The sequence below is a fragment of the Bufo gargarizans genome, chromosome 1 (assembly GCF_014858855.1).
Source record: "Bufo gargarizans isolate SCDJY-AF-19 chromosome 1, ASM1485885v1, whole genome shotgun sequence".
Taxonomy (NCBI): Eukaryota; Metazoa; Chordata; class Amphibia; order Anura; family Bufonidae; genus Bufo; species Bufo gargarizans.
The window spans coordinates 477503032-477525210 of NC_058080.1; the positions used below are offsets into that span (position 1 = coordinate 477503032).

General features: G+C 41.3%; 1 protein-coding gene across 2 annotated transcripts in view; it reads right to left on the reverse strand.

The window, feature by feature from the left end:
* Nucleotides 1-22179, reverse strand: part of LOC122922787 (aminopeptidase O (putative)) — a 435225-nt gene that overhangs the window by 278631 nt on the left and 134415 nt on the right. For both annotated transcript variants that reach the window (XM_044273518.1, XM_044273526.1), the window contains exon 7: nucleotides 71-260. In XM_044273518.1, the coding sequence (XP_044129453.1) occupies nucleotides 71-260 (190 nt within the window). The remainder of the gene's footprint in view (nucleotides 1-70; nucleotides 261-22179) is intronic.

The window sequence follows — 22179 nt, forward strand, 5'->3', positions numbered from 1 at the left end:
AATTTGCTGAAAGACATCTTTATTTCAGTCTCCTTTGTCACACATAGACTTCAGGTTTGTAGCAAATTACCTTCAGGACTTTTGCTAAGAATACATCTTCTAGATGTGTCGCAAATCCTTCACTTAACCATTCTTCGGTCCAATCACGTGCTCCAATGGCCAACCCAAACCAAGCATGTGCAATTTCATGGCAAACACGTGAAATGCAGAGCTGGTTTCTTCCAGACAGTATGCTTTGGGATAGATAGATAATGTGTGGGCTGGGTCACAAAAAAAAAAAGAACAAATTACAAGTTAAGCATTAACCTGTCGAAGCATGAACATCTCATCTTTTAAGTTCTCTTTATTATCTTTGTCATATTATGATTCACATATGAATACCAGGTTCTGAAAAGCAATTCAGTCTCAAATTCACTATATATCTATATCTCAATTTAATAGGGTAATAATCACAAATCCGAGCTTTTAAGTCCACACAGTGGAATACTTAAGCAATATGTATATGTCTTACATGGTTTAGGGAAAATAAAACAATCTCTGCTAATAATAGTATGTCAGGAAGAAGTCATTCCACAATTCCAGACTTTGTTATGTCTCCATCAATAACCCCCACTTCATTTGTTTTACCTGTACACTATTAAAACTATACATCAATCTTTGCCAACTCTTATATTATGGCTGATGCCTAAAAGAGGATGTGCAGTTTGTTTAAACTGATCTATCCTCTGGATAGATCATCAGCATCTGACCGGGGGGGAATCTCTCAGATGAGAAGGAGCAGCCTATGTGGAGAATAAGGCAGTGGAAATGAAAGTGATTTTCAGGAATTTGCTATTGATGGCCTGTTAGGATGGGTCATCTCTATTTGATCAGTAGGGGTCAGACATAGCACCATCTGGCTTCCCGTCGTACTGCATCTCAGTCCCCCAGTGAAGTGCACTCAGCCTTCGCTCAGCCCATTGCCAGAGCTAAGAACTGGACTGCTAATAAGTCCCCAAATCTTCTTAGCAGTATTTATACAGTAGTTTACCTAGTCACTGGTCTGTTTTGATCCTTAGCGACCAAGCAATATTTTTCATTTTTTCATCATCACATTCCAAGAGCTATAACGTAAAAAAAAACTCCCATTGAAGAAGCTTTCTGAGGGCTTGTTTTGTTGTTGTTGTTGTTGTTGTATGATACCATTATAACTTGTCAAACCTGCTATTCACTTCCACAAGCCAAGGACCAATAACTTTTGAAAGGCTTTGGAAACAAAGTTTTTTCCAACCAATAATGTAAAACATGGGCAGGCCAGGTTGGTCAGAGAGTCTCCCCCTCTGGTTCATAAACTAGCTGAATGCTTTACTGGGGTATATGGAATGGTGTTATTTTAGGGAGACAACCCCTTTAATATTTCTTTAAAGGGGTTTTCTGGGATTTTAATATTGATGACTATCCTCAGCATAGGTCATCAATATCAGATCGGCAGGAGTCTGATCGGCAACACTGCTGATCAGCTAGTTCAAGAGAAGGCCGAGTTCCCTTCACTGTCAACATTGAAGCAGTAAGCAGGTGTATTTACAAGAGGTGCCATTCATTTCAATGGGACACCTCTGTAGTATACACTTGAATATTAAGGAGCCGTCCCATTGAAGTGAATGGGATGCCTTGTAATTACACCTGCTGATGTGATGTAGACGGCAAGCAGGTAAACAATGAAGAGAAAGCTGCACTGGCATGGAGCGCACCTTCTCTTCAACCTGCTGATTAGCGGGAGTGCCGGGTGTCGGACTCCCACCGATCTGATATTGATGACCTATCGTGAGGATAGTATATAGTGAAGAAGGACTGACACTCACTTTCTTGACGATATGAAGAGATGTTTATTCCATGCATACTAGCATTAACAGTATTGATGATGCTATTATGCCTTGAATAAACGTCTCTTCATATCGTCAAGAAAGTGAGTGCCTGTCTTTCTTCACTATATACTAGTGGGACGCCTTCCCTGGACGCGTGCACCATGTGCAAATCACAGTGCTGACCCATCTTCTTTAATACTATCCTGAAGATAGGTCATCAATATTAAAATCCCAGAAAACACCTTAAAATAGCAGGAGATTAGACATCTAAAAATATGGACACTTTGGCCTTTTCAATAAATTTTCAGAAACTCAATTGCAAAACATGGATGCTGCCAGCAAATATGGAATGAGAGACCCACTGCTATAAAATACCACATTTTTCTAGTGATTTGATATGGCATATTAAAAGTTTGCAGAAAACTCAGTGACCCTTTAACACGTTAAGGACCTTGGACGAGAATGCCCGTCCTAACTGGCCGGTACTTCAGGCACTAGGATGAGCATTCTCGTCCTAGGGTTAACGAGCTGCCCCACACATGCTGCCGGGATCAGCAGCAGGGTCCCGGCTGATACTGACAGCCGGGCCCCTGCTGTATCTGTCAGCATCGGTGAAAACACATATGCCGGCAGATTAACCCCCTGTATGCCGCGGTCACGCTGACCATGGCATACAGGGGGTTTGCGGCAGCTTGTATATCCCCATTGGGTCACCGCGGTGACGGGGACCCGATGGTTGCTATGGCAGCCCCGATGCCTTCAACAGGCATCGGGACTGCCAGCTACTGAAGCCCAGGAGATCCAGCCCCAGGCAACTGTTAACGTCTTACAGTGTAAGACACTGACAGTTCCATACAGCACAATACAAATGTATTGTGCTGTATTGAAACAGGAATCAGACCCTGAAATGTTGAAGTCCCATAGTGGGACAAAAATAAAGTTTTCAAAAAAAGAATTAAAAGTTTCAAGTAAAAAAGTAGACATATTAGGTATCGCCGCGTCCGTATCGACTGGCTCTATAAAAATATCACATGACCTAACCTCTCAGGTGAACACAGTCACGAAAAAAAAAAATGGAATAAAAACTGTGCTAAAAAATACATTTTGTTACCGTACATCACTAAAAGTGCAACACCAAGCGATCAAAAAGTCGTAAGCCCCCTAGAATAGTATCAATCTAACAGTCACCTCATCCCGCAAAAAATGAGCCCCTACCTAAGATAATCGCCCAAAATTTTAAAAACTATGGCTCTCAGACTAGGGAGACACTAAAACATGATTTTTCTTTGTTTAAAAAATGCTTATATTGTGTTAAATGTAAAAAAAAGTAGACATATTAGTATTGCGCGTCCGTAACAACCTGCTCTATAAAAATATCACATGACCTCAGGTGAGAATCATAAAAAAAAAGTGTGTCAAAAAAGCCATCAAAGTGTAATACCAAGCGATCAAAAACTCATATGCACCCTAAAATAGTACCAATCAAACCGTCATCTCATACCCCAAAAAATGAGTTCCTAGTCGCCCCAAAAATAAGAAATATATGGCTTTAAGAATATGGAGACACAAAAAAAATAATTTTTTTCAAAAATGCTATGGTATGTAAAACTGAAACAAACAACCCAAAAAAGTTGTCATATTTGGTATTGTCGTGTCCGTAACAACCTGCTCTATAAAAATAACACAAGATCTAACCTGTCAGATGAACATTGTAAATAACAAAAATAAAAACTGTGCCAAAACTGCTATTTTTTGTTACCTTGCCTCACAAAAAGTGTAATATAGAGCAACCAAAAATCATATGTATCATAAAATAGTACCAACAAAACTGCCACCTTATCCCGTAGTTTCGAAAATTGGGCCTTTTTTTGGAGTTTCTACTCTAGGGGTGCATCAGGGGGTCTTCAAATGTGACATGGCAAGTTAAAATTATCCTAGTAAAATCTGCCTTCCAAAAACCATATGGCATTCCTTTCCTTCTGCGCAATGCCGTGTGCCTGTACAGCAGTTTATGACTACATATGGGGTGTTTCTGTAAACTACAGAATCAGGGCAATAAATATAGAGTTTTGTTTGCCTGTAAACCGTTGCTTTATTACTGGAAAAAGTGGCGGGGGGAGTGAAATTCTGAAACTTCATCTCCATTAATTCTTGTGGAACACCTAAAGGGTTAACAAAGTTTGTAATACCTTGAGGGGTGTAGTTTCTAAAATGTGGTAATTTTATTGGGTGGTTTCTATTAGCCTCACAAAGTGACTTCAGACCTGAACTGGTCCTTAAAAAGTGGGTTTTGGAAATTTTCGGAAACATTTCAAGATTTGCTTCTAAACTTCTAAGCCTTGTAACGTCCCCAAAAAATAAAATGCCATTCACAAAATGATCCAAACATGAATTAGACATATGGGGAATGTAAAATAATAACTATATTTGGAGGTATTACTATCTATTATAAAAGTAGAGAAATTGAAATTTGGAAATTAGCTAATTTCTCCAAAATTTTGGTAAATTTCGTATTTGAGATTGTTTTCTCGTCACAATCTCAGAATGGCCTGGATAAGTAAAAGTTATTACCACATAAAATGACATGTCAGATTTGGTAAAAAATGGCCTGGTCCATAAGGTGAAAAATGACTGGGTCCTTAAGGGGTTAAACTATGCACACATTAAGAAATCTATTGTTTATTCATGGTATTTTCGTATTTACTGTTTGTATAGATAATCCTCCCTGTAGTATTGCGGCGATAGAGCTGTTTTGGTGGCATGCACAGGGAAGACATTTAGAAACTATTCTGCCATATTAAAATTCACCAACTCCCCCTCCCCCCCCCCCCCCCCCCCACAAACTCTGTAAAAGGACTATCCATAACTAAACAATTATTGCTTGTCGTTGGATCATTCAATGCTTATACAACTCAATAATTGATCACTTTCACTCGATCTTACAATCTTTAAACAGTTATCTACTCGTGTAAAGGGGTCTTTACTGAAAAAGGAATCAGTCAGTTGCCCCAGCTCCTAGATTGCCAATAATTACCCCCCGATTGCCAATAATTACCCCCCGGGTTGAGTATTGACATCCAAATTAACGATCCAAGGCCAGCAGCAGTTGTACTTGTCATGTAGAACTGTACATAACAGATCTTGGGTGACCTAAGAGACAGATTACTCAGCAGACATAACCAAAGCTGGACATGAACATTAGGTTAATGTTGGCCAAATCTGCCGATTTTGTGAATAGAGTGTTCAGACATTCCTCCCACAGCAGATGTCAGGGAAAATAAAAATCAGGGTGATGGAATTCAACATGTTTAATTCTCATGTTTTCAGGGAAGATAACCGTTCACCAGTGGAGTGTGGCTGCATTTTTCTTCTCTCTCTCACTATTCAGAACACATGCATGCTCGGCAAAGCGTACATTTGTATGGGGCAGACTGGAGAGCTACATAACAAGTGTTCGACTGACAAGTATCTAAAGTATATATTAATCCTTAGGCTACATGCACACGAACATTGTTTGTTTTCGTGCCTGTTCGGTTTTTTTTTTGCGGACCGCAAAAGGTTCCGCAAAAAATGCAGACAGCACACCGTGTACTGTCCGCATCAGTATGTCCGTTCTGTAGCCCCGAAAAAAAAAAATAACATGTCCTATTCTTGTCTGTTTTAGGCATTGTTACAATGGATCCGTAAAAAAAAAAAAAAGGAATGACATACGGATGTCATCCGTTTTTTTTTGCAAATCCACAATTTGCGGACTGCAAAACACAAACGGTCGTGATTTGTACAGGAGACATAATAGATATATGAAAAGGCAGGTGATTTTTTATTTTTTTTCCAGTAACTTAGATGTGACCAAAACATAAGTTCACCTGGAAACATAGAAAGACAACTGCAGGTATGCATCTTGCAAAAAAAAAAATCCATGCATAGTGCTGGCTCAATTGTCACCTCTTGGCAAGGTATTAATAAGGCACTTGATACCTAATAAACTAACACCCACATGAGAATGTTCCACAGAGAACACATAAAGGTACAGGTAAATTGGGACAGCGTTCCAAGACAAACACTATTACATATTCTACTATTTCAGTGGTTAAGTGACTAATACTTGGATGCCAGAACAGGGTGTGTACTGATGTTATCTGTATACAGGCAGCATATTTGAATTGGCATTCAACAATCTGCCTGTTTCTAGCAAGAATCCAGTCTACCTGTCTCACATTTTACTTTGTAATGCCTTGAATCACATTTCCAGAGACCTGGACAGAACATACTGATTAGATTTATTGCATAGTCTGCAATAAAAGAAGTATTTTTAAGGTCTTGCCTAGTCCCTTTTTCTGACAATGATCTACAAGGCTGCACCTTCTGCGCAATTATAGCGCGTACATTGGCAATATACAAAGCCAGACAAGTATATAAAATATGTAATAGATAACAGGAAATACTTGTAAGGCCTCTTGCACACAACCGTATGCCCTCCGTGACATACGGTACGTGAGCGGGCCATATGTCCCGGAGCGGCATTGATCGTGCACACGGGAGAACACAGCATCATAGATTACAATGATGCTGTGCATGTCGGGCCGCCCACGGGACTATTGTCCTGCAGTCATATAATGTTATAAGCGTGGGACAATAGTCCCGCGGGCAGCCAGACGTGCACAGCATCATTGTAATCTATGATGCTGTGTACTCCCATGCGCATGATCAATGCCGCTCCAGGACATATGGCCCGCTCACGGACAGTATGTCACGGAGGGCAAGCGGTCGTGTGCAAGAGGCCTAACACAGTCCCAGTTATGCAGCCTCCTGTAAAGTGCATTTTTTGGGGTACTACAAAACAATCCTATTTAGATGCAGTGCCGGACTGGGATGTTTTGGACGTAGAGAAGGTGACCGTTCTGGGACAATGAGCACTGGCACAGTCCTTCTGGATTCAACATAATTAGAAGCTGTGGGTTCTCTCCTACCTCTCCAATATAGCTTTCTCTGCCCTACAACTCCTCCACTCTACTGTAAGTGATGGCTGCAGCATCCATCCATTAGTCTGCTACAAATTTGGTTCACAAATGGCCAATTTTCGCAATTTTCAAAAATTTTAATTCTCTGCTTTTAAGACAAATAGTGATACCTCATAAAATATTTACTACTTAACATTCCCCATATGTCTACTTTATGTTTTTCATCATTTTGTAAATTACACTTAATTTTTTAGGAAGTTAGAAGGCTTAGAATTTTAGAAGCAATTTTTAAACATGTTTAAGAAAATTTCCTAAATTTCCAGTTCAGATATGAAGTCACTTTGTGGGGCTTACATGGTAGAAACCACCCATAAATGACTCCATTTTAGTAACTGCACTCCTCAAGTTATTTAAAACTTATTTTGCTAACTTTGTTAACCCTTTAGGTGTTCCACGAGAATTAAAGGAATATGGAGGTGAAATTTCAAAATGTCACTATTTTTTTCAGATTTTCCATTTTAATCTATTTTCCTGTAACACAGCAAGAGTTAACAGCCAAACAAACCGCAATATTTATTACCCTGATTCTGCAGTCTACAAAGAAATCTCATATATGGTCGTAAACTGCTGTATGAGCACACAGCAGGGCACAGAAGGGAAAGAGCACCATTTGGTTTTTAGAGAGCAGATTTCACTGGGATAATTTTAAGTTGCCATGTCACATTTGAAGACCCCCTAATGCACCTCTACAGTCGAAACTTCCAAAAAGTGACCTCATTTTGGAAACTACAGGATAAGGAGACAGTTTTATTGGTACTATTTTGGAGTACATATGATTTTTGATCACTCAGTAGTATGCATTTTATGAGGCAAGGTAACCAAAAATGGCACAGTTTTTAGTTTTTGTTTTATATGGTATTAACCTGACAGGATAGATCATGTGTTATATTTATAGAGCAGGTCGTTATAGACAACAATATGAAACGTATATTTTTTTTGTTTCAGCTTTACATAATAAAGCATTTTTTTTAAAATAATGTTTTTGTGTCTCCATTTTCAGAAAGCCTTTTTAAACATTTTCTACCGATCGTCTTGTCTAGAGGCTCATTTTTTGAGGTAGTAGTAGATAGTAGTTTATATTGGCATTATTTTTGGGTAAATAGATCTTTCAATAGTGGACTTTATGGGGCAAGGAGACCCAAAAAATAAAAAAATAAAATTTCACGGCATTCATTTGAGGGGTTAGGTCATGTAATATTTTTGTAGAGCAGGTCGTTACGGATGCAGAGATGCCTAATATGTCTATTTTATTTCTGTTAAGCATTTTTGTGCTGCCATAATCTGAAAGCCATATATATATTTTTTTTTTCGGGTGATTGTCTTAAGTTGTGGATCGTTGATTACAGGATGAGGTAACAGCTTGATTGGTACCATTTTGGGGTACATAAGAACAACGACCAGTGTAATACACTGACTGTCTGCAAGACTCAGGGGATTGGGTCTCACAGGCTTCCGTACGAGGCAAACCCTGATTCCTGTGTTAGGCATCGGGCTGCCGTTCCTGCCATCGGTTCCCCGTCACAGCAGATCCAATGGCAATGGGAAGGGAGCCTGTACCCTCATCCAACCCTGTGTATGCCATGTTCAGTCAGGACCATGGCATACAAGGGGTTAATATGCTGGTATTAATGTATGCACCGAAGCTGCTGATCGAGCAGGCATGGCTCATGCACCCGTCTGCTCAGAGCGCCCCGTGACCTAAGTCAGGTCCTGCAGCGCTGTACATGTACAATACTGGGATCCTATGGCTTAAGTGGTTGTACAGGACTTAGATATTGATGATTTATACTCAGAAAAGTTCTTCAATTTCTGATCTGATAGGGGTCCAACACTTTGCATCCTTGACAATCTTCTCCTGGAAGTGGCCAGGGTGCTTGGACAAGGGATTCTTGGCTTCTAATGTCACATAGCCTTTCTTGCACCTCAGTCCCATTTAAGTCTATCACTCTTGGGTCCACTCTTTCTGGTGAACACCTGGCACAGCTTCCCTCTGTAGCACACATATGCGCTTCTGCATTCTCACATCAGGCTACAGGGCTTTGTAATGGACAACATTGAACTAACTGAGCCACCCCTTCTCAGCTTAGAAAGAGCAGCGATTTCATTGTACAAAATACAAGTTTTGCTGAATCTTTTCCCATAAAACCATATACCCGTCTGCTCAGCTCCTCCTGATCTACGACCTGATCCCTTTAAATGCACATGGTTGCAGCTTTATTACATATGGGGGAATTTGAAGATTACATTGATACCTCATGAAGTTTCATCAAAATTAAATGGGTAGGCAGACACACAAAGAACACAATACACATTTTATGTTAAATTTACCAGTACCAGCAAAGACGCTTGACCAAGGCATGGATAACTATAGACTGCAGGTGTTATAAATTTGCTTGTCTTTGAGGTCTTTGTATGTGGTAATATGCAGGATTAAAATATAGGACATATGTATTATAATAACCATCCAGCACACATTTTTGTATCCAAAATTTGTAATATAATAGCAAGTAATAATATGGCTTTTCATATAGAAGTAATGCTGTCATTCTTCATCTACAGTATTTTTAATTAGTTTTTTTTCTATTTTATTTAGTTTCCGTAATGTTTTTCTATACAGAGGAAGGAATTTCTATTTCATCTTTACAAGGGGGATAATTATAGCAGACTTGGTTTACTGTGTTCCTCTGCATAGTATTTTAGAGTCAATAACTCAGTAGGAGACATCCCTGAGGGTATCCCTGCCACCTTGGTATCAGTATTGTCTTGCACATTTGTCCCTTCTATTTCCTGTCTATAAATAGTCACGGCTGCTTGCTGTAATAGCTTGCAGGACCAAACACAATGTAATCTGAAGCTTTAGCATCTGCGTTTAAGAATCAAACTTGTATTTTATTCATATAAGACATGAGAGTGTAGTAACAGGCATTGCACGCTTACTTTGTTGGTTCATGGTTATGCCTCTATTGTGCCGAGGTTTCAGGTTTGTGCATGTGATGATGGATTCTCCACAGAGCTTCCCATAAACATTTACAAAGGATCATCGATAAACATACTGACAGACAAGTTAATTCCCACATACACAATCCTCGGCACATTTCTGCGATTTTCCCTTTTCTCGGTTGTTTTTCCTTCTCACGTGAGCATTTCCATAAAGCACTTTAAGCGGTTGTGTGCCAACATGCATATTTACAATGAGAAAATGTTCCCACCATATTGTACACAAATGATTACCAATGGAAGCCATAGGCTTCATATAATTCAGATATTGTTGATGAACAGGTCAAATTTCTCATCTAAATTACATTTCTGTTCTTAGACCATTTAGTCGTGGACTATGTATGATGTAATTACGTAGTATGGAGGAGACATTACATCTGTAGTGGAGACCCTTTGGTTTGTGCTACACATAAGTCTAATTATATACATATGTAAGCAATAATATCAGGGGCAGATTGGGAACTTACAGTGGCCCTGGAAACCTAAAAGTGGCCCCATATTGTAGGCGAGTCCATACTGACAGAAGGAGGGCAACACAAGTAGGCCTGGCCAGAAATACTGTAGTGTAGCACAAAATACTGCCCCTGCAGAACCAAATACCACGGTGCAGCACAAAATACCACCACCCTCACTGCACTATTCAGGTGTATCATGGTCCTGAGGATGGTGATGCAGTTGAATTTAGGAGGACACCTGCCACCACCAGCCAGGTGCATAAGAACCTAATGCTACTACATTAATGTTGAGAACATTAGATAATTATGTATGCGGCCAGTCGCTTTTAGGAGGGCTATGGTGGCCTTCTGGGTATTGGCCCACCATGTAGGGTCAATGGCCAGTCCGCCCCTGAATAATAATATTAATTTTTACAAATGAGCTCTTTTCACACAAGCAATATTCATGTAAAATGGAAAGCACACAGACTAAACAGTGATCCGTTTTAGTCAATGGCCCAAATCACAAAACCGATTTTCTGTGCGGACCATCTGTGCAGTGAAATTGCACTAATGGTCTGATTCTCATGCTAGACTAATCCATTAATTCTCAGTGGGTCAGCAAAAAAAATGGACAGCACACAGATGCCACCTGGGTGTGGGCCTTTTTTATGGATGGTCAGTAGAAGACACTGAAAAGAAGTGAAAGGAAGTAATGCCATAGCAGTGTGTACTGGCTGGTTGGGACACTGAGTTAAGATAATTGGTGACAAAAATTGACATTCCTTACATTCTGCTACTGAACATTGTAGGAGACAATACTGATCCCTTACAGATGGAAAATCTGTTTTTGGCAAACGGAACACGGATGAGTTTTACAATGCTTGTCTGAATAAGCAGAATTCATTACAAGGCAAAAATGAGAAATTATTTAGCAAATTTAGACTTTTTCATGGATGATTTAATATCTTTTTAAATTACTTTAGCCTCCTATTAAATTTCTTAAAAGGCTTGTTTTTAATGTTGTGCTGCCATAAATGTAGTTATCTACAGTAAGAAAATGGCAGTTATCATGTAGACAGTTAAAGGTGTTGTCCGGGCTCAGAGTTGAACCGGGACATATCCCCTTCTTCACCCAGGCAGCCCCTCTGAGTGGAGCATCCTCTCCATCCTCTCCCTTGCCCTGAGCTGCATCGCTGCCTCCCTTGCCGTCTCCCTTGCCCTGCACTGCATCGCTGCCTCCCTTGCCGTCTCCCTTGCCCTGCACTGCATCGCTGCCTCCCTTGCCATGTGATGGGTGATAAGTCTGGTTTCAGGTCTGTACCCGGACAACCTCTTTAATACAAGGCGCTTACTAATGTATTGTCATAGTCCATATTGACCCCTTTGCTGGCCTGATTTTTCCATCAAATTATACACCACTAGTTTCAAAAAAAGTGAATGAAGCCAGCAAAGGACGCAATATGGACAATTACAATACATTAGTAAGTGTCTTGTATTAACTTTCTCTACATGATAACTGTCATTTGCTGAAGTGAGACACTTCAGGTCTGAAGTGGTACAAATGTGCCATTGTGTGCTGCAAGTAAGTCCCTTTTCACATCACATTTGAAGCCTACATTTGGTACATATGTCAAGATGATCCTCTGATGGATACCTTCAGCGAAAGTCTGTGATGCATCCTACTGTATAGACAAACAAAGGGATAAGATAACCATAGGTACCAATGGTAAAAATTGTGCTCTATGGTATTATGGTATTGTTTAACTGCATACCTTAGTTTAAAATAGCATAGTCTACTGCACTATTCCATACCACAAAAAGTATACTAATGCACACCAGCCCATTAGAGGTCAAAAGGACACTGTTTTGGCCTCCTAAATGTTTACATTTGGTATATACCATATGCTGGGATATTTTTCCAGAGTATACACCAAAGTTAGGCTCGAAGCATAGTGTTATCAAACCCTATCTGGTGTAATGAAGTAGTACTTATGTGTTTTTTTGGTTTTCTGTTTTATAGTTCTTATATTGTTATGCTAGCATGAATTTGAATGAATGAGCGCTGCTCATAAAGATTAGCACTGAAAATGAAAATCCCAAAATGTTCACTCCCCACAAAGTACAAGTTTGAGCAAAAATACAAAATAATTTTACAATGAGGCTCTGGGATACCCTCCAACAATAATTTTTTTAATGGGAGTGACTAGTAAAAAAAATACCTGTTTATTCATGTGCAAAGTACATCTATAACATGAATGTATTGTGTTAGAAATTAGAGGTTTGCTTTTTAAGCTTTAGGCTACAATGGTCTTAGCTTACAGTATTTCAGTTTATAATAACTTAGCCTAGGTGATGGTGAAGTGAAACACCATTCAACTTACAATTCAATAGGCAGTGTAAATGTGCACTTGGTTGGAAAATACTCCATATTTGACTGGTAAAAGTCCTGTGATTGGCCAAAGTGAACAGCCATCCAAGGTGCTGTGTGGTAAAGCCATTTGCCACACAAGCCACACCACAATTCTACTATTTCCTGATTTCTATTGCTGAATTGAAGAAAAAAATAGCAAACTTCCCAGAAGTTAAACAATGCATTATTGAATGGCGTACCCCGTCTGCTTGTGGGCGATAGATCGGGAAAAATCCCAATTGTTTATGTCCCCGGCCGAAGCGGATGCTTAGCTCAATGACAGGGGTAGACCTCCAAATCACAAAGATTCAATTCTGACCATTCCTGTCTGACATTGTCTCTGAAGTTATGGCATTCCAGATAGCTTCTGTTTCCCTGTCCTTATGGTTCATGTTCATTGTTTCTAAGGTTGTGGATAAACAACTGAGATATTTTAACTAGGGTTGTTTCGATTTTTTTTTTACAGTTTATTTAATAACTATTAGCCCCCTTAGGGGCTAGAACCTGGGATCTTTTCATCCCTTGTCCTATTCACCCTGATAGAGCTCCATTATGGTGAATAGGACTTCACACTGTCCCTGTGCATAGTACACACAGCAGCAGGGAGATTACCAGGGCAGCCAGGGCTTCAGTAGTGTCCTGGCTGCCATGGTAACCGATCGGAGCCCCAGGATTACACTGCTGGGGCTCCGATCAGAAGCTGCCACTGCCACCAATGAGAAGAAGGGGATCCGATCAGAAGCTGCCACTGCCACCAATGTTTTTAATACTGGGGGGGGGGGGGGCGAGGAAGGCGCACTGCGCCACCAATGATAATTAACATTTAATATACAAATGCAGGCGACGGCAGAAACACATTGCCAGCACCCTACCTCTGACAGGGTGCTGCAATCAGCGGCAGTTAACCCTTTAGGTGCTGCACCCGAGGGGCTAATTGCCGCAGATCGCAACGTTCTGTCAGAGGCAGTGTGCCGGCAATGTGTTTCTGCCATCGCCTGCCTTAAGGCTAAAATTAATGATGTCACTAAGGCAAAAAAAATGCAATGGTGTCCCCTGAGTTGTGTGCCAACAAGATTTACTGCAGACACATTAAACATCTACAATAAAAAAAGTTACCGTACATTTTTTTGAAGGGTTTTTCCAATTTTAACGTGACTGTTAGGAGGTTAATGATTGTCTTACATTTGCAGAAAACAAAAAAAATGTTTGAGGTACAATACATTTTGGATTGTGTTTTATGAACAGATGAATTAAATACAAAACGTGGCCTGCGGACCTAGAGATAATTGTAGACATAGTATTGATACTGGCACATGGGGGGGGGGTTGGCACTTGATACTGTACCTTCTGCTCTTCTTGAATGTAAATACCCGTACAGCATTGTGATAGGTAATAAAACTTTTTATATTAATTAAAGACTGGTTCCATGTCAAAGTTTGGTTCCTGAAGTCTCAATGACACAATTGTATAGTGTGATATTAAAGAATTATTTAAATTTATGGAATTCATTTTTCATTTCATAAAAAACACATCTTTTTGCCAATTGGAAGGTCAACTTTGACATGCAATCAACAAATAAGGCATCATGACAAGTCTGTTTTTAAACTAAATTCATACTGGTACAACTAAGTATGCTGAATGCCCCGATAACCCATATATCTAGGATGATATAGTGGGAAGGACAAAAATGGAGATGGAGAGTTGGGAAGGTAAGTGAGGGGTTGGGGGTATAAACATAAATGCTATCTAACAAGGCCCGTTTGAATTGAAAAGTCCAAATATATATAATATTATCAATTCGGGCTATCCTGTATATATACAGTATAATATTTTCTGATACATAGATTTAAATTCATTAGGCTATGGCTACATTGTGATAGTTAATGCTGGGTAGCTGAACCATGAAATCAAGCTAAAAATAATAGCATATGTACAATTTATAAGCAATTTACACTTGCACATATAAAATGGAAATTGTGAACATGCAATGTTACATTGAAATGAGTGTTATGCTATTGCTGTCGCTGTGTAGGCCTAAATGTATTTATATAGCAGCTGTTTTTGCCATGCTGTATACAAAATGGATTATTGGTAACCTATAAACACAAGTTACATGGTAATTACATGAGACATTATATGCAATTAACTCCTACATCTAAAAAATAATAATAATTATGGTGTAGTGTACGAGAAGTGTATAATGTGATGGGTAAATTAATTCATCCAGCAAAGGAAGCAATATGGATAATAACAATACATTAGTAAGGCTATTTTCACACTTGCGGCAGTGTGATCCGGCGGGCAGTTCCGTCGTCGAAACTGACCGCTGGATCCGCCGATCTGGATGTGACTGAAAGCATTTGTGAGATGCATCCGTCTTGTATCTTTTTTCGCATTTTTACCGGTCTGCGCAGGACGGATCCGGTATTCAGGTATTTTGAATGCCGAATCCGGCACTAATACATTCCTATGGGGAAAAATGCCGGATCCGGCATTCAGGCAAGTCTTCAGTTTTTTTTGCCGGAGATAAGACAATAGCATGCTGCGGTATTATCTCCGTCCTGATCAGTCAAAATGACTGAACTGAAGATATCCTGAACGGAATACTCTCTATTCAGAAAGCATGGGGATATGCCTGATCAGTTCTTTTCCGGTATAGAGCCCCTCTATGCCGGAAAAGAAAAACGCTAGTGTGAAAGTACCGTAAGTGCCCTGTATTAAACTTTCTAAATTTGATCAATGCCATTTACTAAAGTGAGGAAACCTCTTTAATGTCCAAGAGATTTGTTTTCATATTTTCATCATCGCATTCCAAGGGCCTATAACGTTTTAATTTTTTTGTCGATATATAGGGCTTTTTTTTTGTGGAACAAGTTGTAGTTTTTAATGGCACTGTTTTGGGATACACATAACCTACTGATTAACTTTTATAAACACTGAGGGGATGGAAAAAAAACTGCAACACTGACACCGAGTCTTAGGCTGAGTTCACACGGGCGAGATTTCCGCGCGGGTGCAATGCGGTAGGTGAACGTATTGCACCCGCACTGAATCCGGCACCATTCATTTCAATGGGGCTGTGTACATGAGCGTTTTTTTTTTCACGCATCACTTCTGCAAAGCTCTAAAATTGCAGCATGTTCTATATTCTGCGTTTGTAACGCAGGACAGGCCCCATAGAAGTGAATGGGGTTGCGTGAAAATCGCAAGCATCCGCAAGCAAGTGCGGATGCGGTGCGATTTTCACGCACGGTTGCTAGGAGACGATCGGCATGGAGACCCGATCATTATTATTTTCCCTTTTAACATGGTTATAAGGGAAAATAATAGCATTCTGAATATAGAATGCATAGTAAACTAGCGCTGGAGGGGTTAAAAAAAAATAGAAAATAATTTAACTCACCTTAGTCCACTTGATCGCGGCCCGGCATCTCCTTCTGTCTCCTTTGTTGAATAGGACCTGTGGTGAGCATTAATTACAGGACCTTTGATGACGTCACTCCGGTCATCACATGGTACGTCACATGATCTTTTACCATGGTGACGTACCATGTGATGACCGGAGTGACGTCATCAAAGGTCCTGTTCCTGTAATTAATGCTCACCACAGGTCCTATTCAACAAAGGAGACAGAAGGAGATGCCAGGCCGTGATCAAGTGGACTAAGGTGAGTTAAATTTTTTTTTTTTTTTTTTTTTAACCCCTCCAGCACTAGTTTACTATGCATTCAGTATTCAGAATGCTATTATTTTCCCTTATAACTATGTTATAAGGGGAAATAATGCAATCTACAGAACATCGATCCCAGACCCGAACTTCTGTGAAGAAGTTCGGGTTTGGGTACCAAACATGCGCGATTTTTCTCACGCGAGTGCAAAACGCATTACAATGTTTTGTACTCACACGGAAAAATTGCGGGTGTTCCCGCAACGCACCCGCACATTTTCCCGCAACGACCTTGTGAACCCAGCCTTAATGTTATAAATTTTTTGTTATAAGTTTTCAGCATAAATTACATGATGACTTTATTCTTTAGGTGAGTACAATTACAACAATATCAAATGCATATATTTTTTTTTACATTTTACTACTTTTGCACAATAAAAACCTTTTTCTTTAAAAAAGAAATTGATCTTGCATCGCAAGACCCATAACTTTTTTCTTTTTCTTTCTATGGAGCTGTGTGAGGGCTTCATTTGTGTGAGTTTTTATTGCTATAATTCTGGGGTACATAACACTTTTTGATCGCTTTTCCGGTCCATTTTTCTGGTGGTGAACAAGCACAAAGTAGCCATACAGGATAAATGACATTATAATTGTGTAGTGTAGGTCATTACAGATTCGGCGATACCAAATATGTGAAGGGGATCTTATTTTTGCACTTTTTTTTCATTAAAAAGCATTTCTCAATGGAAAAAGGTGTGTATTTTAAACTTGGAATTTTATTATTTAATAAAACTTTTTAAAACCTTTTTTAACCATTTAATACAAGGGGACTTTAATAGGCAATCTTTTGATTGCTTCTATAATTCTCTGGCTGCTTATGCACTGCAGAGAAATTATACTGTTAGTGCTATCCCAGCCTACTGGGATACACTGCAGGTAGCCCTGAGGCCTTCATTAAGGCCTCATGCACACGACCGTTTTTTTTTCACGGTCCGAAAAAACGGGGTCCGTGGGTCCGTGATCCGTGACCGTTTTTTCGTCCGTGGGTCTTCCTTGATTTTTGGAGGATCCACGGACATGAAAAAAAAGTCGTTTTGGCGTCCGCCTGGCCGTGCGGAGCCAAACGGATCCGTCCTGAATTACAATGCAAGTCAATGGGGACGGATCCGTTTGAAAATTGAGCCACAGTGTGTCATCTTCAAACGGATCCGTCCCCATTGACTTACATTATAAGTCTGGACGAATCCGCTTGCCTCCGCATGGCCAGGCGGACACCCGAACATAACTTGAAGCGTCCCCATCACCATGGGAACGCTTCTGTGTTAGAATATACTGTCGGAAATGAGCTACTTCGTGAAACTCATTTCCGACAGTATATTCTAACACTGAGGCGTTCCCATGGTGATGGGGACGCTTCAGGTTAGAATACACTGCAAACTTGGTACAAGACTGCCCCCTGCTGCCTGGCACCACCCGATCTCTTACAGGGGGATATGATAGCACAATTAACCTCTTCAGGTGCGGCACCTAAAGGGGTTAATTGTACTATCATATTCTCCTGTAAGAGATCAGGGCTGCCAGGCAGCAGGGGGCAGACCCCCCCCCTCCCCAGTTTGAATATCGTTGGTGGCACAGTGTGTGCCCACCGCCCCCCCCCTACCACACACCATACTTAAAAATCGTTTGTGGCACAGTGTGTGCCCATCGCCCCCCCTTCCTCCCTCTATAGTTAAAAATCGTTGGTGGCACGATTTTTAACTATAGAGGGAGGAAGGGGGGGGGCGATGGGCACACACTGTGCCACCAACGATTTTTAACTATAGAGGGAGGAAGGGGGGGGGCATGGGCACACACTGTGCCACCAACGATTTTTAACTATAGAGGGAGGAAGGGGGGGGGCGATGGGCACACACTGTGCCACCAACGATTTTTAACTATAGAGGGAGGAAGGGGGGGCGATGGGCACACACTGTGCCACCAACGATATTCAAACTGGGGAGGGGGGGGGTCTGCCCCCTGCTGCCTGGCAGCCCTGATCTCTTACAGGAGAATATGATAGTACAATTAACCCCTTTAGGTGCCGCACCTGAAGAGGTTAATTGTGCTATCATATCCCCCTGTAAGAGATCGGGTGGTGCCAGGCAGCAGGGGGCAGTCTTGTACCAAGTTTGCAGTGTATTCTAACTAGAAGCGTCTCCATCACCATGGGAACGCTTCTGTGTTAGAATTTACTGTCGGAAATGAGTTTTCACGAAGTGAAAACTTAGATCAGAAAAAGCTTTTATGCAGACGGATCTTCGGATCCGTCTGTATGAAAGCAACCTACGGCCACGGATCACGGACACGGATGCCAATCTTGTGTGCATCCGTGTTCTTTCACTGACTCATTGACTTGAATGGGTCCGTGAACCGTTGTCCGTCAAAAAAATAGGACAGGTCATATTTTTTTGACGGACAGGATACACGGATCACGGCCTCGGCAGCAAAACGGTGCATTTTCCGATTTTTCCACGGACCCATTGAAAGTCAATGGGTCCGCGAAAAAAAACGGAAAACGGCACAACGGCCACGGATGCACACAACGGTCGTGTGCATGAGGCCTAAGCCTAAGGATGCCATGGCAAGACATCAACACTCTGTGTTCTCATTCACGGAATACAGATTTGAGACAGAGGGAGCTCTGCCCCTTTAAACCACTTAGGTGCCGGGTCACTTCTGCCAGTTTAGGCTGTTAAAGCAAGAGGCCAGCTCTCATGTGAGAGCAGAGTCCCCACTTTCCGATACATGGGAGCAGCAATTAGAGTGGGCTGCTGTAGAAAGGCGGTGGCCCATCCTAAGGCCTCTTGGTGGGCACTGTAAAAATGCATATAGGTAATCACTTCTAAAGAATTCATTTGATCATAGATATCATCTTATAAACAAAATAGGGGAGATTTTCTTAAGATTAGAGTTTCATATAGTTTCAATAAAAATAAAAAACAGGCTGGTGCACATAACTCTTAACCCTTTCAGTACCGAGCCACTTTTCACCTTAAATCCTAGACCGATTTTTGCAAATCTGACATGTGTCATTTTATGCGGTAATAACTTTAAAACACTTTTACTTATCCAGGCCATTCTGAGACGGTTTTCTCGTCACATATTGTACTTCATGACAGTGGTAAAATTGAGTAAACAAATTTCATTTTTATTAATAAAAAAAAATACCAAATTTAAAAAAATATATAAAAAAGTTGCATATTTCCAAATTTCAATTTCTCAACTTTTATAATAGATAGTAATAACTCCAAAAATAGTTACTACATTACATTTCCCATATGTCTACTTCATGCAGGGCCGGCGCTTCCATATAGGCAAGGGGGGCAATTGCCCCCGGGCCCCCGAGTCCTTAGGGGCGCCCAATTCCACCAGCCAACACGGTCCCAAGCCATTTTTTTTTGTGAGGCCTTGCGCTGGTGGGGGCCTCGCTCTGGCTCCAGGAAGGGGGCCCGCGGTGTCGGTAGATCACAGGTAGAAGAACGCTTCCATTGTGGAAGCGTTCATCTCCATAGTCATCTGTATCGCCGTCCTCAGCACAGCAATATAGATGCCTGTGCAGTGGGGCAGGGGAGGGAGAGGCGTCTCCCTTCCCTTTTCCTCTGATAGGCTGCCAAGACCAGCAGCCTATCAGAGGCCAGTGCAGGCGGCTCAATGAAGTCATTGAGCTGCCTGAGCAGTACAGCGCGGGACACAGGCCGGAAGAGGGCTGCATCGCATCGCCGTGTGATGGAGGTAAGTATAGGTGTTTTTTGTTTTTTTTTATACCGGACTTTTACTGGCACATGGGGGGAGCAGTTTGTTGTCAAACTGCAGAGACGGAAAATGACAAACCGGTGGTCTGGTCTGAAGGTCTGAAATGAGAAGACGAGGACATCTACATCAAAGGCGACGTCACTGGACATAAGAGGTATGGCGCTGTATTTCTGTAGTGATGGGAGGGACGCTAAAGTCAGCAAGTGTTGATTTTTCGCCCCAGGGCCCCATTTCACCTAGAACCGGCCCTGACTTCATGTTTGGATAATTTGGAGAATGCCATTTTATTTTTTGGGGACGATAGAAGGCTTAGAAGCAAACCTTTACATTTTTCAGAAAATTTCCAAAACCCACTTTTTAAGGACCAGTTCAGGTCTGAAGTCACTTTGTGAGGCTTACATAATAGAAACCACCCAAAAATGACCCCATTTTAGAAACAACCCCACTCAAGGTATTCAAAACGGATTTTACAAACTTTGTTAACCCTTTCCACAAGAATTAATGAAAAAGGGAGATAAAATTTCAGAATTTTACATTTTTGGTGCGATTTTCTATATATGGTCGTAAACTGCTGTACGGGAACGCGGCTTTGCGCAGAAGGAAAGGAACGCCATATGTTTTTTGTAAAGCAGATTTCACTGTGATAATTTTAAGCTGTCATGTCACATTTGAAGACCCCCTGATGCTTCCCTAGAGTAGAAACTCCAAAAAAGTGACCCCATTTTAGAAAATACACCCCTCAAGGTATTAAAAACTTAATTTACAAACTTTGGTAACCCTTTAGGTGTTCAAAATTAATGGAAAATGGAGATGAAATTTCTGATTTTCACTTTTTGGGCAGATTTTCCATTTTAATAAATTTTTCCCACTAACAAAGCAAGGGTTAACAGCCAAACAAAACTCAATATTTATTACCCTGATTCTGTAGTTTACAGAAACACCCCATATGTGGTAGTAAACTGCTGTACGGGCAGACGGCATTGCACAGAAAGAAAGGAACATCATATGGTTTTTGGAAAGCAGATTTCACTGGGATAATTTTAAGATGCCATGTCACATTTAAAGAAGCCCTGAGGCACCCCTAGAGTAGAAACTCCAAAAAAAGACCCCTTTTTGGAAACTACAGGATAAGGACTCATGCACACGACCGTTGTGTGCACCCGTGGCCGTTGTTCCGTTTTCCGTGATTTTCTGCAGACCCATTGACTTTCAATGGGTCCGTTGAAAACTCGGAAAATGCACCGTTTGTCATCCGCCTCCGTGATCCGTGTATCCTGTCCGTCAAAAAAATATGATCTGTCCTATTTTTTTGTCGGACAGCGGTTCATGGACCCATTCAAGTCAAGGGGTCCGTGAAAGAACACGAATGCACACAAGATTGGCATCCGTGTCCGTGGCCGTGGGTTACTTTCATACAGACAGATCCGAAGATCCGTCTGCATAAAAGCTTTTTCAGAGCTGAGTTTTCACTTAGTGAAAACTCAGATCCGACAGAATATTCTAACACAGAGGCGTTCCCATAGTGATGGGGACGCTTCTAGTTAGAATATACAACGAACTGTGTACATGACTGCCCCCTGCTGCCTGGCAGCACCCGATCTCTTACAGGGGGTCGTGATCTGCACAATTAACCCCTCAGGTGCTGCACCTGAAGGGGTTAATTGTGCGTATCATAGCCCCCTGTAAGAGATTCGTGGCTGCCAGGTAGCAGGGGGCAGACCCCCCTCCCTCCCCAGTTTGAATTTCATTGGTGGCCAGTGCGGCCCCCCCTCACTCCCTCTATTGAATTAATAACATTGGTGGCACAGTGTGCGCCCCCCTCCTCCATCCCTCTATTGCAATAATAACATTGGTGGCACAGTGTGCGGCCTCCCCCGGCCCCCCTTCCTCTATTGTAATAATAACATTGGTGGCACAGTGTGCGCCCTCCCCGGCCCCCCCTTCCTCCCTCTATTGTATTAATACGTTGGTGGCACAGTGTGCGGCCTCCCCCGGCCCCCCCTCCCTCCCTC